This window comes from Sarcophilus harrisii, chromosome 5 (genome assembly GCF_902635505.1).
Source record: "Sarcophilus harrisii chromosome 5, mSarHar1.11, whole genome shotgun sequence".
Lineage (NCBI taxonomy): Eukaryota > Metazoa > Chordata > Mammalia > Dasyuromorphia > Dasyuridae > Sarcophilus > Sarcophilus harrisii.
The window spans coordinates 119,823,792-119,841,950 of NC_045430.1; the positions used below are offsets into that span (position 1 = coordinate 119,823,792).

An 18,159-nucleotide genomic window follows, 5' to 3' on the forward strand; every position below is an offset into this window, starting at 1 on the left:
AAAGAAAAGCAAGTTGTATATAGTGATCATCTTTTATATTGTACAATGTTATGGATATACTTGTTCTATTTCATGAATTAAAAATAAAAAATAAATACCATGTTGATTGAATTAATCAGATTTGGCTAAAGACTTAGAAAATGCCAGTAAGACTCAAGATCATTACTCTTCTGAATTCAATATAGAACAACTATATATTAATGTAAAATTTACCACATAGAGAAGATCCAAGTTTTGAGATACCAAAATGTTTCTAAATTGCTGGTTTTGTTCTTATTACAGGGGAAAGGGGAAGAATGAAATGAGCTCTGCAAAAGATTCTGTCTGTAAAATATGGCATAGCCAGAAGTCAGGTACAATATTTATATCTATGTAGAATTTTCTGTCCATTTCCTAAGTTTTTTTAAAAGTCTTTACCCTGCATTTTTTATGTATTTTAGTTAAGATGACCTCAAATACAGTAAATATCACATCAGAGAGCTTTGAGGCTTTTGGTGGAGATATGTATAAAGATGACTTGTAAGTATGATTACTTTTGATGTTTGAAATATTTCTACTTGAAATATTCTGACCAATTTATAATGAATATATTTTTTCATGTGTGTAAAATCTTAATCTGACATTGTGATTCTGAACAAATCATTTGATTACACAGAGACTCAATTTCCTCATCTATCAAATGAGGATGATAATACTGTTATTATGTATCACAAAGTTCATTCAGTCATTTAACCAATCAATAAATTTTTTAAAGTGCCTATTATGTAGCAGGCACTGTGCTAGGCGCTGAAATTACAGATGTAGTCAATAAAATAATCCCTATTCACAAGGAGTTTGTATTCTAACAAGAGAAGCAAGTGTGTACATAAATATATATGGGGAAAAACATAAAGAGAAAAATAAAAAGTTAAATAATAATAACAATTAACATTTATAAAGCATTTAATTCATGCCAGATACTGTGCTAAGCACTTTACAATTATTATCTCTTTTAACATGAAGGAGAGATGGAACTAGCAGTTCTAAGAGAAAGGTATTTTGGAAACTTTAAAACAGTAGAGAAATGTAAATTGGCTCTGGCATCCTCACTAGCTCTAGCTCTATTTTCCCAATTAATTTAAGCTAATTCAATAGTCAAATTCAGTTAAGATTACAAAGATTCACTGGAATCTTTGTTTTCATATGTAGCCTTCTCAAGAAGAAAAGAGTAGAGGAAAAGAGGGAAACCAAACAGAATTCAAAATTTAAGAAAAAGAATGTTAACATTTTTTATTTACACATAATCGAGAAAAAATAAATATTTATTGTAATAAAGAATCTAATTTAAATTCACTACTTATTTATATTTATACTGTCTCTTTCACAGAGCCCAATTTTTCATTCAAATGACTTCACTTGATATCTAAAAGAATCAAATTTTATTAGTAGTAGAATATCCCAGAGTGACAGAAGGCAGCTGTGAAAAAGTTATAAGCAATGACAGGATAAAATCCATGTTTTAAGAATGATCCCTGAAAATCCAGGAAGCTTGATTTCATGATGATGATGACAGCTGAGCAGTGAGTCAATTTCTTGAAAAAGATTTAAATCTATGAATATACTCTAGGCCTTGTTTGGTGTGAAAGGAATTGGGAAGAAAAAAAAGGCCCTTCAAGTCAAAGAATTTGGCCCATCCATATTATTCCCAATTATGCCAAATTACTTGTAGTGCTATGAAATTACAAAAAGCTATATTGCTTGCCTCACTTCCCTCACCTATAAAATGGGAATAATAATAGCACCCACTCAACAGGTTTTTGGTGTGATTCAAATGAGATTTGTAAAGTGCTTAACACATGGGTATGAGATAAGTACTAGTTGATAAGATTATCATTATTATAATTGTTATTATTGTAAAGCATTTCTAGAATATGTGTGTGGATATTTCCTCAGTAAATTACTTAAGAAAATGATATCTGAGAAAGGGACTTGGGTTTCTAATCCATGGCTCAAAATTGAAGAATGATGGATTATTGATTGACCAAAGATAGGATGTACCTAGTGAGGAGTAGCAGAAATTTTATTTTTTGGAAGAGGAGAGGGAAAAAATAAAGAATAAATATATGGATGAATTAATGCTTTAAAAATGTGTTTAAACAGTTTCTTTCCACCCAAAAGTTTATATTCTAACAAAAGAGAAAAACATATGTCAGAGTGGTGACTAAAAAGAGTCGTTTTGGTTTTGAAACCATAGATATAGTGGGCCATATGAGGCACCTATTGATCAGGATAGTATAGGGGAAAAGTTGGAGGGCCAAAATGCATCTCCCTAGATGTCATAAATATACTATCAAATCATATCACAAACAATAGAGAGGAGCAAGGAAAATCTATACATAGGGAAGGATTCATGAATAAGGAAGTGAAAGGATCATTTTTACACAAATATTCTGATGTAGCAAAAATTAGGAGAACAATCACCTAGGAAAAATATTTGTAACACATTGCTCCAATAAAGGCCAAGAAGCAAATTAAGCTTTGTAAGATTTTGAACCATTCCCTAAATGGTCAAAGAATATGAAAGGGCATTTTTCAAAGAGTGAGATCTAAGCTATATCAATGATCATGAAAAAATGCTCTGACACTATTAAGTAGATAAGTGTAAATTAAAGCTGCTTTGAGATTCCACCTCATACTTGTCAGATTGTCAAAGATGAGAAAAGAGGAAAATAATAAATATTGGAGGAGACACAAGAGAAAAAATAACTTGCACTAATGCTCTATTGGTGGAGCTGTGAATTGGCCCAGCCATTTTGGAAAGCAATTTTGGAAAGTGATTATGCCCAAGTAGCTACCAAACTATGTATACGCTTTGGCCCAGATATAACACAGCTGGGTTTATATTTCAAATAAATCAAAGAAAGAGGAAAAGGGTTTATATGTACCAAAACATTTATAGTCATTCTTTCATGATACTCCAAAATTGGAAATTAAGAGATGGGAATGTTTTTCTAAACTTCTTGTCAGTTTTCTCTTTCTGTCCAGATGGTATTTAATACATTTACACAATATTATTACTTCTGATTCTCTTTCCATTGATTTTTACCCAAATATTATGGAGAATAACTGAATAAATTATGATATATGAATGTAATGGGATATTGTTGTACCATGAGAAATGGTGAAATGGATAGTTTCAGAGTAAATGGAAAGATCTTGAACTGATCCAAAGTGAAGTGATCAGAACTAAATCAATTTAAACAATAATAACTATTATAAATAAAAAACCTTCACAAAGCCCTGATCAATGAAAAGTTAAATCACAAGTCTAAAAGAATTAAAATTAAACATATATTCAACTTCTAACAGAGAGGTGATGAACTTAAAATACAGAAATATACATTTTTTAGACATAATTTAGGTGGAAATTTTTTTCCTAGAGAATGTAAATATACATTGAAAGATATTTTTAATTGTTCAGTGGTGGGAAATGGTGATGGAAGGGATATTTTTAAAGCATATGTTTTACTTTAAAAATAAATAAGAGGGTAAAGAAAATTGAGTTAGATGAAAGTTGCCTGTGTATATCTTCAAAGCTGGATACCATAAAGAATATTTAGAGTATAGGAAGAATAGCATTGATATCCAGTAATTTACAAGTAGAAAAAAATCCAAGGTAAGAGACAAAAATAAAAGTCATGTTCTCAGATGACAGTACACACAAAATATGTATAATTTGTAATCCTAATGCAAGGAAGAAAATGTAGCTTGAGAAACAGTATTGAGACTTGATCAGATGAAACGCCTAATAGAAATAAGGTAAATATTACTGAAAATCAAAAGGGTAAACAAAATATGTCTTGCATGCATTTGTGCATGTCATTTTCAACATACACACACATATATATGCATGTGTCCATATGCATATGCATGTATATGTTAAATAATTTATATACATATAACCTTAACCTCTATGTTATAAATAATGTGCAATACATATTTGTGAAATCATAAATATTGAGTATGTAGAGGATCAGAGCACACATGTATATGGGAGTGGCAGGGAAGGGCAAGGGTAGCAGGAAGGAATATTCAAGAATTTAAGAAAAGAAAAAAACTTTTAAAAATAGGGTGAAAGTATGGTGGAAAATATTTGGATAACAATTAATAAAGGGAGAATCAGAAGCAATAATATTGTAGAAATGTATTGAATACAAATTGGACAAAAGTAGGAAACTGACAAGAAGTTCAGGAAATATCCTGGGTCTAACATGGAAGCATGAAAGCATACAGAGGTAGTTGTGGGGGACTTAAGTTATCTGGTGCTCTCTTTCTGCCAAAGGAAGAACAATTAATAATTCCTTGTCCTCTTTTGTGAATGATTTTATCTTTCAAAAGGTGGAGGAACTAAGAAAGGGAACTATCATTCTGGATGTGATTCTTGCTGATAAGGAAGAACTAGATGCTGCATCATAAATAATGTGGATCTTAGGGGAGAAGTAGCCACAAACTCTTAAAATAAAACATACAAAAAGAGAAGAAAGCTGAGTGAAGTTCAATATACACCCTAGATTTTGGGAGAGCAAATTTCAAAGCATGCAGAAAAATGATAGGTAACATACCATGCCCTAAAATTCTATAAGGAATATAATAGTGATCTATCATAAAAATCTCTCAAGAATGAAGTTTTGAAAACTCAAAGATATTAGATTTCAGTAAGAAAGAGGAAACTGTTTTAAAAGATAGATAGAGAAATTTAGGTAACTCCAAACCAGTGGGTTTTTTAAAAATTTGTTTTGTTTTTCTTTTTGAATATGGAAGCAATGACAGGTAACTGAGGATGAACATAAAATGTGGCATGATCCTGTAAGAATAATGTCAGGGTTGATAAAGTTCAGAATGAGCCTAGGCTATAGAATAGTGCTTAGAAAACAGAATAGGAATTTTTAAATTTATATTATAGAAAAGAAAAGGATCAAACATGTGAATAAGAGTCTTTCTTTTGAGGGTAGATAGAACATGATAAATGATAATGATGAGATTACAGAATGACTCAAAATTAATTTTGCTTCTTTTATCTTTGCCAAGGAGAATGATTTCAGACTAGAAAAAAGAGAACTAAATGAGTTATATGAAATTAAAACCAAAGATAAATAAGGAGACAGATAACAAGACAGTACCTAAGTATCTTTAATAAGTTCAAGGTGCTACACTCAGATACAACACAACCCAGAAAACTAAAAACTAGCAGATAGCAATAGCACATGAAGAATCATGGGAGATGTGCTTCAAGAATGGAAACAAATGTCCCAATTTTCAAATGGTGGGAGCAGAGGTTGGTTGGTAAATTATAGACTAATGAGTTTGACTTAACTTCTATGAAAATTCAATGATGGTTAGTGAATTTATAGAAAAGAAAGGGTAATCACAAATATTCAATATGATTTCATTTGAAAATGTCATACTAAATTAACCTAATTTCCTTTTTTGATAGAGTTAATAAGTTTACAATTCAGGAGAATATGCTAATTTTTCACCTAAGTTATAGTGAAGCATTTGATAAATTTTTTCATGCTTTATTGATAATAGCATTTTATTTTCAAAATACATGAAAAGACAGTTTTCAACATTCATTCTTCTGTTCCAAATCTTTCCCCTTCCCTTCTTCCATCACCTTCCCCAGACAGCACATAATCCAATATAGGTTAAACATATGCATTTCTTCTAATCATAATTCCATATTTATCATGCTGCATAAGAAAAATCAGATCAAAAAGGAAAAAAATGAGAAAGGGAAAAAAGCAAGCAGACAACAAAAAGGTGAAAATATTATGTTGTGATTCATATTCAGTTCGCTCTCTGAATGCAAATGGCTTTCTCCATCACAAGTCTATTGGAATTGATCTGAATCACCTCATTGTTGAAAAGAGCCACATCCATCACAGTTGATCATCACATAATCTTGTTGCTGTGTACAATGTTCTCTTGGTTCTACTCACTTTGTTCAGTGTCAGTTCATGCAAGTCTCTTGCTATATTTCTAGACGATAAGGGAGATGTGGGCTATTCTTGGTATTGATTAAATATTGCACCCAATTAGTAGTATTATGGGGTCCAACTCAACAAGCATTTATTAGCACTTACTATCTTCTGGGCTAACTACTGGAGAAACAAGGAAGGACAAAAATACAGTCCCTATTCTCAAAGATCTCATAGTTTAATGAAGGAAAAATATGAAAACAACTATGTGCAGATAAAATATCCAGGATAAGTTTGAAATAATGAATAGAGGGAATACTTCTGGTAGAAGAATTTTAGTTGAGACTTAAAACCAAGGAAGCCAGGAAGGAGAGATGAGAAGGGAGAGAGTTCCAGGCATGAGGGAAAGCCAGTGAAAATTTATAGTCAAAAGATAGTGAGTCTTGTGCAAGAAACAACAGAGAGGGTCAGTGACTGGCCTTGCAGAATCACAGGATTACACAACAATAGACATAAGTATTTGATGGATTTTTCTGTGAACAAGGAATTATATATGTTTTTTTTCATTTACTTTGGCCTCAGATATGAAAAAGTAGAAACAATGAGTGGAAAGTTCAGAAAGGTACATTTAGGTTTATTATAAGGGAGAACTTTCTAATAGATCTATGGAAAGTAAAGTGAGCTATGTTGAGAGGTAGTAGATTACTCTGAGAAACTTTCAAGAAAATATGGATCATTACTTATTGGAAAATGCTGATGAGAAGAGTGTTTATTTAAGTATGTGTTGACTAAATGAGCAGGAAGATGACTTCCTGTTCAAAGATTGTATGAAATTGAAAGGTGTTCAACTTCCATTTATGAATAGGCTTTGTCTGCTAATATTCTCTATCAAAAATTTATTTGATTATGACATGCTACCAGCACACAGGTAACACAGAGACAGAAGGAAAGATCTCTCAAAGATGTATGATATCATCCATTCAGACCTGTCTATTTTGCACAACTCTCATCCTTGTCTAAAGTACCTAAAGAGCTAGATTCCTTCCTCCCTTTCTCTTGGTTCCACAATGTTACAAATAGAACATTAAGACAATCAATATGTCATCTCTTATCTTGACAGTGTGACCATTCCATATTTTCTATTACACAATTCATTATTTATGTCTTTTACTGTTGTTCTTTGAAGAGCTTCAATGGTTATTGTTATGGCTTGCTTATACAACCATATATCTCTTCATTGCTCTCTTCATGAAACTGATTTTTAATTTTTTGGCACTTGTATTTGCATGTTGTGTTATCTTACAGTAATACTAATAGGATATTGGTGTTTAATAGTGGGCCTTTGCTTTTATGCTAAAGAAAAGGTCATTAAAAGAGTTTAGCAGTTTCCCAAAGGAAATCCAGCCTGCTCTCCTCTTCTTTTTTCAACTCTAGACCTAACTCCTTTTATGTCTTTTATGTCTGTCCCAGATAGGCATAATGGACAAGCTGTGTAAGTTGTATATCCAAAAGCATGTGGTCACCCAAGCAACAAACTTTTCATCTCTTTGGACCTTCTTGTGGGGATGATCAAACCAAATTCCATGAACTGGAAAGAAAGCTGGTACCCACCATTGGCTAGTCTGGATAATGTTAACCATGGATATAATAAGTATTATTGCTCCTTAAGAAATAATGAATATGGAAAACTCAGAAAAGCACAGGAAGATATGAATTGGTGATTTTGAAACAAGTAGAAACAGAAAAACAATATGTACAATTACAACAATATAAATGGAAAAGATAACATTTAAAAATAGCATATGCTGCACAATTATGATGACTAACCATGGTCCTGGAGAAGAGAAGAAAAAATAAACTTTTTCCCTTTCTTTCTAGTAGTGGGGGACTGTGGACAAGGGATGTTTGTATATTCCAAAAGACTTAGTTAATGTTTTGGTTACTTTTTAGAAACTGCTCTTTTTGTCTTCCTATGTCCTGTGTTGTAAGGCACAGCTCGCTTAGTAAAAAGGAGAAAGAAACTGAGAAATGAAGATGAAGTAAAAACAAAAGTTTATTCATAAAAAATTAAAAAAAAAACAGTTTGGTATGTTAACTTTAAAAGATCCTGCTGTTTCCCATCCGTCTAAACTGGCAATTTTGCTAAGGGACATAAATAGAATAAAACATAAACTCAAAGTACTTTTTTTAGACAAATTTAGTTGAATGAGGTAGGAATATAAAGACCCATAGTGGGAGTCTTCTAGCATCATCCTATTTGGGGGAGTCAGAGGTACAAAGATAAAATTTTAAGGCTTCCTTTGGGATAAAAGTATCAGCAAACCATAGTAGATTTGAAAAGCTTTCCTCCAATGAATCTTAATCCCAGGAATATAATTTTTCTGGTGATCTTAAGGTCTAAGAAAGAAGTTACCTTGAAAAATCTGTTTCCTTAATAGCCTTTTCTACAATTTGTGAATTAGCCCTCCCTAGAATTACTGGGCACATTAATAACTTTGTTCAACATCTGGCATAAGGTCTTAGTAGTTTTTAGTGCTTATCCAAAAATAGTTCTGTGCTTATATTAATAGTTGTGAAAGTTATATTTGACATTGTGCTTGCAATTTTTTCCAGTGTCCTACAGTCTACTGCGAGAACACATTTTTTTAAAAGAAGAATTGGAGGAACTGAAAATTAACTTGAATGTCTCAGAAGAGGAGAAAACTAAGATACTAACTCAATATAAACAGTCAGTAAGTGACCCAGTTACCTTTTAAACATCAAAAATATGAATTGTCACTTTCATGATAACATTTACAAGAGAGACAACTAGTCAACCTAGTCTAATAGATGAATAGGAGAAAAAAATAAACATGTAACTAATCTTCCCAACTTAGACCTGTATTTCCTACAAAGCACTTACATCAAACTTTTATCTATGAAAGTTTAGAACATTCACAGACTGTCTAGTATGGGCTTATGGTCCAAAGATACTTGAATAAACATTTGGTACCTGAAAACCATTCAAATATGATTCTGCCATTGATTTGCCTGTCAAATTTTCATTTCTTCACAGGACATAATTAAAAAAGGGTGAGGTGTTCCAGTACTTCTAAGCTTTTTTTAGGTTTCACTAATTTGTTTTTTACTACAATAAGAATGCAAATTAGTGAAGGATTGAACGATTAAAGTTCTAGGGCACAAGAAAAGTTAGCTAGACTAGTCTTTAAATCATGCTCTTTAGGGAAAAAAACATTTTTAATAAGAACTCAAATTATTGCCTAGATTCAATATAGGTGTTCCATTTTAACTTTCCATTTCAAATGAGTGGTTACTGCTATCATTTTTGTTTCATTTTTTGTCATTTTTCCAGTTCCTCCCTCAGTGCCTATCAAACATTGGAGTACTTACTAAATAATAATTGGCTGATTATTAAATATATTGTCATGCTAATACTGTTAAATATAGAAGTGAAAGCTTTTCAGGCTTGTAAAAATAAATTTGTTTGCAGGATGAGAAAGATATTAAAATCCATTTATCTTTAAGTTAATATAGCATAATGGAGAAAGCATTTACCAGGAAATCAGAAGAATTATATTAGAGTCCCTGTTCTGATACTAATTAAGTAACTTTAGGCAATATTGCAAGGACTCAGTTTCCTCATCTATAAAATAAGGAAATTTTATTCTAGCTCTAAAACCATATGATTCTGTAAGACTTTACTATAGGAAAGACTGACTTGACAAGTTGTACAGTCTCCCATTGAACAACTCTGGCTTATTAACTTCAATTCTCTGACAATTTGCAAGTTGGGATTTGGAATATAAACTTCTGATGCTCAGATTCACATATAGTTGAATCTAAGAAATGGAACTTGAAATAGGTAGTACATTCATATCTGTTTCCAGGGTGCTTTTTTCATAGTCTGGATCACAACTCCTTCTGGTAAAGTTATTAGGGGAAGAAATAAGGCCAGAAAATGCAACTAAAGAACCGTAGAAGCTTTGTTTGTTGTTTCTCATTATCTTAGATATAGATAAAGCCTATAAGGATGAGTGGACTTCTAGAAGCCTAGGAATTACATTGCCTTTAGTGAAGCTTTACACTAACTACCATGTGGTGTGTTGATATCTTTAAAAATTAGTTTAGATTCGAAATAGGTATACTTTTATGAATTTTTGCCAAAAAAGTATATATGATTTCTTAAATCACTTGAGTATTTTCATTTCCCCCCAAATGACCAGGAAAGAGAAAATCAGGCCTTGATTCTTAAAATCCAGTATCTTCAGAAGGAGGTATGTTAAACATGTGAAACACTGGTATAAACAAATATAGAAAGATCACATAATGAGTGAACATAGCAAAATTACTAATAGTGGATGTATTAATTTGTGTGGGGGGGGGCTACTGGTTCTGTCCATTTGTGGGGTGGTAACTGGAAAGGATAAAATTTTTACATGTGAACTGAGAGAAAGTATCAGGTCTCTGCCACCTCTAAGGAAATGGAATTTAAGGGGAAAAAGTTGAAGATGATGGAAATTTGTCTTGACATCTGGTTAGAAGACGAAGAAAATTCAACTAGTGTTGAAAGCAAGCCCTGTTATTCAGAGGGACTTTTAATTATGCTGTAAAATATGAGAGGACAGAGATAATTTCTTTCTTCTTTTCATCCCTCACAGCACTGAGCAGAGTACTTTGTACTAATGCTTAATAATTGTTAGCTGTGAATAAGTAAATCTTAACTAATGAGTTTCTAATAAATGAGATATTTTTGGAATTTTAAAAGAAGAATATGAAGAAGTATTTTCAAATAGTAAAAAAAAAAAGCAAGAAAATATATAGATTTGCTATGACTTTTATGGAAAAGTCAAATTCCCTGTCAATAACTCTTAAAGCTCAATTGTGGTTAAATATTTCTCATTTTGCCTGTGTATAGCCTATGGATTTGAGGACTACCTTTCTCTGCTAACTGTTTTGATGAGATATGCAAAAGATGAGCCAGGTATTTGACTTAAGACTGCCCCAGTAGAGTGGGTAAATATCTGGAGAGGGAGAAGAACCCATAACATCATGTTACTAGAACTGAAGTCTCATTATTTTTCTTAACAACCCAAATCCTCAAGTGAGATCCATTAAGTGAAAAAATAGGATCACTGCATTATATTAAATCTAAAGTTGTTTAGGGGGAACAGAAGGGAGAGAAGTATAAGAAAGGGAAATGGAGAAACAATTTCTAAATCACTTCATAGCCCTGTAATTATCGCTTTATACTGGGAAATATTTTCAGCTGTGCCTGATTGAAGGGAGAGGTGTGGAGTTAAGAGATTGATTTACAGTGAAGAATAACATCCAAAATTGTTTCCTTTATTTAATTGATAGTCATCTTCCTCTAAAATATTAGGCTTTGGTGACTTCCAAAAGAAATAATTTACCAGTACAAGAGTGAAAATGAAAAATATGTTGTATATTAAAAACATGGACAAAAAATTGTGTAGAGTTAAGAAGGCATGGAGAGCTTGTGATTTTCATCGGTGAAATAACCAAATATATGAAATTTAGGACCATCAAAGTTTTATGAAGTAAAATATTGCAGCTAGAGATGGTCTTAAATCCAAGAAAACCTGTGTTCAAGTTCTGCCTCCTAGCACTTATTGGCTGTGTGACCCTGGAAAGACCTCTTAATCTTTCAATATTCTAGGAAACTAAAACAAAATTGCAGAGGAATTCCCAACCTGCATTGGTAGAGCAAATATCCTAATCTAAGAGTAATGTCAATAAAATCACAAAAATTTAATCTAGAAGTAATTTAAATCATTGAAGCTTCAGTATTTTTATAACTTTCAAAGATTAGTGTTTTCTTTCCAGACAATTTTGTAGACATGTTTGTGTGTATTTTTTTTTAATTAGAATACAAGGAATGTCATGGATATAGATAGATTGAAAAGGAAGATTAAAGAATTGACTAAACGTGAGATTGAACACCAAGTAAGCACATCCCAAATACTGGTAAAACATTTTCTTCTGATAGTGGTATACCTGCTGACATTGAAATTCTTGCCTTTAATTTTAATAGTTGAAATTTACCTACCAATTATTTGAAAACTGGGATAGAAGTTATTATTATTATTAGAAAGAATACATTTATCATTGTAAATTGCTTCAGATTAAGGATTATATAACTCATACCCCTATAAAGAGGGAATGGTGAAGGAACTAGAAAACCTGACACTGATGTGGTTAATAGAAGTCTGTGTATATGATATATGTCTAGATATGTAGTTTACAATAAATAGAAAGGAATAATTGATTAATTAATTTGAATTATGTTAAATTATTTAAAATCATTTATTTAAACCGAAATTACTTTCCTTATACTATATTAGAATCTATCTGAAACATATGTGGAATTCAGAAATTTTTTATTTCCTAAAAGGGATCCAGATTCCCTGAATATTTTCAAGTGGTAATATTATCACTTGATAATAGTTATGAGTATGTACTTAACATAGTAATGACTATCCCAACTAATGGAACACATTAGGATGCCAGTTTTTAAATTACTATTTGCCTTTTCCCTGTGTATGGACTGAAGACCTATATTCATTTTATGCAAATATAGAAGGATCGTTTATATTGTTATATTATTATTTAAGTATGTTTGTTTTGAGTTTAAATAGCATTCAATATTTTTACAATGATCTTTTTGTAAAAAAGTCAAAGACTTTTTTTTAAGTTGTGCTTCTTACAGCTGACTCCAAACTTGAAAGGGAAGAGGCAGCTCTTGTCTTACACTTGTTGATTGGTTATAAATTTGAAATGTATATGTACATACATATATATGTATCACTTATTTTCCCCAAGAAAATGTGAGTTTTCTAGCTATCACAAAAAAATTTTCTTCTTTTTGAAAGGAAATGAGATAACACTGAAAAAAAATTCATAGTCTCAGAATTAGATAAGCCCTCAGAGGTCATCTAGCCTAATCCATTCCTAAATAATATTCCTCTCTACAATATATGCAATAAGCAGTCATCCAGTCTTTGCAAGTAGATTTCTATGAGGTGATACTCACTTCTACCTAAGAGTTTTTGGAGTTGTTCTCTAAGTATTAAGTAATTTTTTTTCTATATATAAAGCCTACATTTTCTTTTAGCATCTTCAGCCCATTTCTCCTGGTTCTACTTCCTAGCACCTGTTTCACATAAGAGTTGTTCAAATACTTTTAAGACATATCACATTCTCTCTAATGATATGAGATGTTTTTCTGGGTTGGGCAATGTATCCTAAATGATAATTACATTCTAGTTATTTTCTTAGACACATACATCTAAAACTACATAAGTTGCAGCTGGGCCTCTGTGGAGTAAGGAATGTCCACATCATAATTATGTAAAAGTTTTAGACTATAAAGTCTTTAAAGTCATAGAAGGTAAAGTGAAATAATGTCAGATGGGAAATCTGTTTCAATTGGCTGAGGTTTTTCAGCATGCCTGAATAAAAGCATTCCTATATAAAAACATCAAATCAACTCAAAACAAAATAAATATGGCAGTACTCCTCAAGGAGTACTAGGGGATAGATATTAGTTACAAGATCAGCAAGGTAGCATTTCCAAACTATTTTATATTCCTCCAACCCAACCTCACCCCCAAAAGGACATATGTATCTGATGTGCAAAAGTACCTCTTAACAGAATAAGATTGACTTCCAAACAAGGTAAACTTTAAAAAATAATAATTAACAGTAGAGAATTTTAATACTTAAGAATATTCACTCTGTACTCCTCCCCAGTTAGACTCCATGTACTAAGGGAAGTAATAAAAAAATGATCATAGGGTTTGCACAGAAGTCCATCTTACACCCCCATTGTTGCTATGAACAAGTCTAAACAGCCTTCACCTGCTACCCTTTAAGTGGCAATAGAAACTGATTACTGAAGTGATGGAAAGTCAGGGAGGTTGAAAATATGTTGCTTTTTGCCTGGGACTAGGCCCAGACCTCTTAAAGCTATAATGACTTGCCTGAACACTTTCCTTTGGGGTCTCTGAAGATTCGAAGATAAATCTATCCATGATAAGCATGACATTCATTGTTGGAAGTTGGAAGATCATTTAAGAAAGGCCTATCACTTAGCCATGGCATTATCTCAGAAGACTATAGAGAGAAATAAGAAATGGTTTTAACAGTTTAACTATTAAAAACTGTAATGGGAGATATGGTCTTGCTAAAATATCTTGATGTACTCGGGAAAATCCAAGATAGCACACTGATAGAGAGCCATGTTATGCATGGGAGAATATTACTCCTACTCTTGATAAGTGAGTCAAGGGATAAGATGGCAGGAGATGCCCGAGTTATACATAATGCTATTTTTTCCCTTCTTCCACAATTGCTTTTTACTCAATCTGAATATAAACTTCTTCAAGAAGTTTCATATTTATCTTCGTATTCCCAATATAGAACTCAGTATATAATAGGCATTTAATAAATGTTTATTATTTTTTAGCATTGCATTCACCACAGGACTATCATAGTGGACTTCAATTGGCACTATTAGGGTTCAAATTAATAAGGTAAATATTTTTATATCATATGCATATAATATATTTTAAAATGAGGGAAGTTCATAGCAGGGACCAGAGACAAATAAGAAATTGAGGAGGGAGAGAGCTCTCTTCTAATGAGGAAAATCAGGGATAATCTAATCAGGGAAATGGCTTCCCTTATATTTGTTTCTTTTCAGATGAAACTGTACATGTGTGAGAATGCTTTTCTTAATAAAGATGCAAGTCTGCATAAGGTTGGTTTTTTTAATAAAAGTTATGATGGTCTAGATTTGGAGAAAAATAGTAAAGACAGAGTAAGTCATAATTTTTATTACCTATTAAAATAGTTCATGGTTAATTAAGTTCTAATGTGCCTGTTATAAGATTTCTCCATATCATTTATGAAAAAATCTTCCTCACTTATCCTCCTGGGATGAATTTAAATATATCTCTATATTTGAAAAAGTTGGAGTGCCTTTTTCCATTTTTGTGAACATAAATGTATTATGTGTCCTATTGCAATACTGGAGGGGAAAAAATGTTGCAAGACTTTGTCATTAAATCATAATCACAATTAGATAAAAAACCTTAGAAGCCTCAAGCCCATCCCCTTCATTTTATAGATAAGGCGAGTAAAGTACAGAAAGACTATGGTTTGCCCAGAGTCACACATTTAATAAATATCTGAGGCAATAATATCCATTATCCATTGGGTGAACCTGACTCTGCTTAGCATTTTACTTTAATTCCATTTGGGTGATCTCTGATCATCTCCCTATACAAGATTCTGATGAGAGATGACTTAAGGTGGCCTTAGAAGCAGAGGAAGTTGCACAACCAAAGCAAGAGGTATTCTGAATAATGAACTCTGATGAGTTCAATGAACTGCCTCTTGGGCAGGGACTGTTTTTATCCTTTCTAAGCTCAGTCCTAGACATATAAAAAGCATGTAATGAATGCTTGTTGACTGACTGATAGAGGAAAGTCAGTGGGATAGAGCAGTATTTGATATTCTTACTTGTCTTTCCTTGAGAGAAAGGAAGTTTTAAAGGTCATACATCTTGGAGATTTGGAGATGAAATATTTTTGCTTTTTGTCACTAAAGGAGAATCAAAATATTATAGCCACATTTATGTTCAATCTGTTTTATGGCATTAAGATACTAGTGATTATTTCTGTTTCTGTGTATGTCTTTCTATGTTACTCCTGACTTTTATTTACCACTTTGAATGGAATTATTTTTAAGGGAAACATGATTGCTAGTATTAGGTACATCATAAATAATTTCTTGGGTGTGTATATAGCTTAATTTTATCTTGAATTCAGTTATGACTATAGTTTGGTATCTGAATTTCTGGGTTTGTCTTTTGCAAGAGAACTACTTTTCACCCTGACTGAAAAAAAAAAAGTCCGTCTCACTAGATTGAGCCAGAGAACAATATGGTTAGAGAAAAAGGATGTCTTACTGTTGCTATCTTTTTTTTCTTGATTAGATTTGTGATTTCATTGGGTATAAAGAATTTTCAGTGGTGAAACTACCTTCACCAATGTAAACTGGCACCTGCTGCAACTTAAAAGTCATAGAGAATTTCTGGGGGTGACATTGAGAGATTAAGTGACTTGCCCAATCTCACACACCCACCATGTATCACAGATAGAACTTGTTTATTCTGAGGTCTGCTTTCTAATCACTACAATATGGTACCTCTTCTATACTATTTAAATCTGTTTTATGCTCACAGCATCTCTAGAATTTTAATACAAAACTTTAAGCTCATTTGGTTCATAGTAACTAAAGTGTTGTTTTTAAGCCACAAGGCTGACAGTGAGTCTCAGGGGGAGTAGGCAAATTCAGTTCACCTGGTACTGTAGGACTTAATTGCTAATTGATTCATGTCAGTCCATTAGGCCTTTTGCTATTAACTCTCTTTTCAACCTTACAGAAAGATTTACGCATAGAAAACCTTAAGTCAATCCTTGTGGAATACAGCACAGCCAATGAGGTAGCACAGTTGTTTTATCACTGGAGAGCTTAAATGTGCTTTTATGTAACTACTGATAAAGAAATTCAACTCATATTATGTCTGTGATTCCAGAATCTACGAAAGGAGAAAAATCAGCTCGTGCATGAGCTGCAAAAATCAAAAGAGAAGCTCCTTTTGTAAGTATAATACAACCTCATTCTTTTGACCTGGAAAGTATCAGTAATAAGCCAAAGCATCAGTGTGTCATTTGTTTTGTTTGTTTGTTTTTTTTGTTTGTTTGTTTTTTGGTTTTTTTTGCTTTTAAGAAATGGATTCAACCAGCATGTCAATGAACAATTTTACAGGTGCAGTCCTGAAGGCGAGAAATCACTGTACTCTGAACTTATATTTGCTCAGCCTACAGAGGTATGCACTTCTTAGTTAGAACTTTTCAAAATCGATCACACCTGTGTGGAAGTTTAATGTTGTATGTGTCTTGTTTACTGAATGTAGAATACTACCCTGCTTTTAAGAATTGGTCAATAATGCTTATTCTATAAATAAAAATGGTAAATCAATTGAGTCTTCCAATTGCAGTTGTTTTATTCTTAGATTTTATTAAAATTTTGGTACAAATAGTTAATTGCTATATTAAGAAATGTCTTAAAATTCAAAATTATGAAAACTCAGAGCATTATTATCATGTACTTTGCAAATATCTCACAAACATGTATGAGACAGTTAGCAGAGAGCTCCAGGCTCTCTCTCACCACACTCATCATTACAAGTTAAGGTAACTTTTAATGTGTTTCCATAATTTGTTGATAAGAATAGTCAAAGGCCATATTCCAGAAAGGGAGGAAGAGAGGAAGATAGGAAGGGAGAAAGGGAGGGAGGGAAGTAAGGAAATGCTTTACTTGGCATATGGTTTTCTTTTTTTTAATTTCAACATTTTATTTTCCAAATACATGTAAAAATCATTCTCAACATTTAATTTTTGTAAGACTTTTTGTTCCAAATTTTCTCTCTCCTTCCCTTACTTTCCCCCTTCCCAAGGCAGCAAGTAATTTGATATAGGTTAAATATGTGCAATTCTTTTAAACATATTTCCATATTTGTCATGTTGTGTAAGAAAAATCAGACCAAAAAGGAAAAAAAATGAGAAAGAAGAAACAAATAAACAAAAATTGAAAATACTATGCTTTGATCCACATTCAGCCTCCATAGTTCTTCTTCTGGATGTGAATCACATTTTCCATTGCAAATCTATTGAAATTTTGACATTTAGTTTTCACTGCCTTTAAAGGGCTTCTAAAGGACTTGGAGTCCGTTCAAATCCTGCCTGAGATACCTACCAGCAGTGTGACGAGGAAAGTCATTTAATATCTGCCCCACTTTTCTCACCTACAAGATGGAATCAGTAATAACACATATGTGATAAGGTTCCTCTGCAAACTGGATAACCTGCATAAAGTATGCAGCATCTTGTAGTGGATCAGAAATTCTAGCTATCATAACACTAATAGGACAATTAGCTGTGGTGACAACTTGAAGAGGAAGGAAGGATAAGTGCTCCTGCTAAGCTGCATGGGTTAGCCATTTCTAAAGCCATCCAGAGCAGCCTTAGATTCCTGCCATTCTAATTTCAAATGCAGAATGACAAGGAAATGATGATGAGCACAAGAAGTCAGACTAAGTAAAATTGTCACAGTC

The 18,159-nt window shown here is 32.4% G+C and overlaps 1 protein-coding gene across 1 annotated transcript in view; it reads left to right on the top strand.

Moving 5' to 3' along the window:
- Positions 1-18,159, top strand: part of LOC111721097 (lymphoid-restricted membrane protein) — a 52,547-nt gene that overhangs the window by 19,079 nt on the left and 15,309 nt on the right. The window contains exons 5-12 of the mRNA XM_031940197.1: positions 283-353; positions 8,571-8,689; positions 10,181-10,231; positions 11,844-11,921; positions 14,680-14,736; positions 16,426-16,485; positions 16,579-16,643; positions 16,812-16,872. Coding sequence (XP_031796057.1) covers positions 283-353; positions 8,571-8,689; positions 10,181-10,231; positions 11,844-11,921; positions 14,680-14,736; positions 16,426-16,485; positions 16,579-16,643; positions 16,812-16,872 — 562 coding nt within the window. The remainder of the gene's footprint in view (positions 1-282; positions 354-8,570; positions 8,690-10,180; positions 10,232-11,843; positions 11,922-14,679; positions 14,737-16,425; positions 16,486-16,578; positions 16,644-16,811; positions 16,873-18,159) is intronic.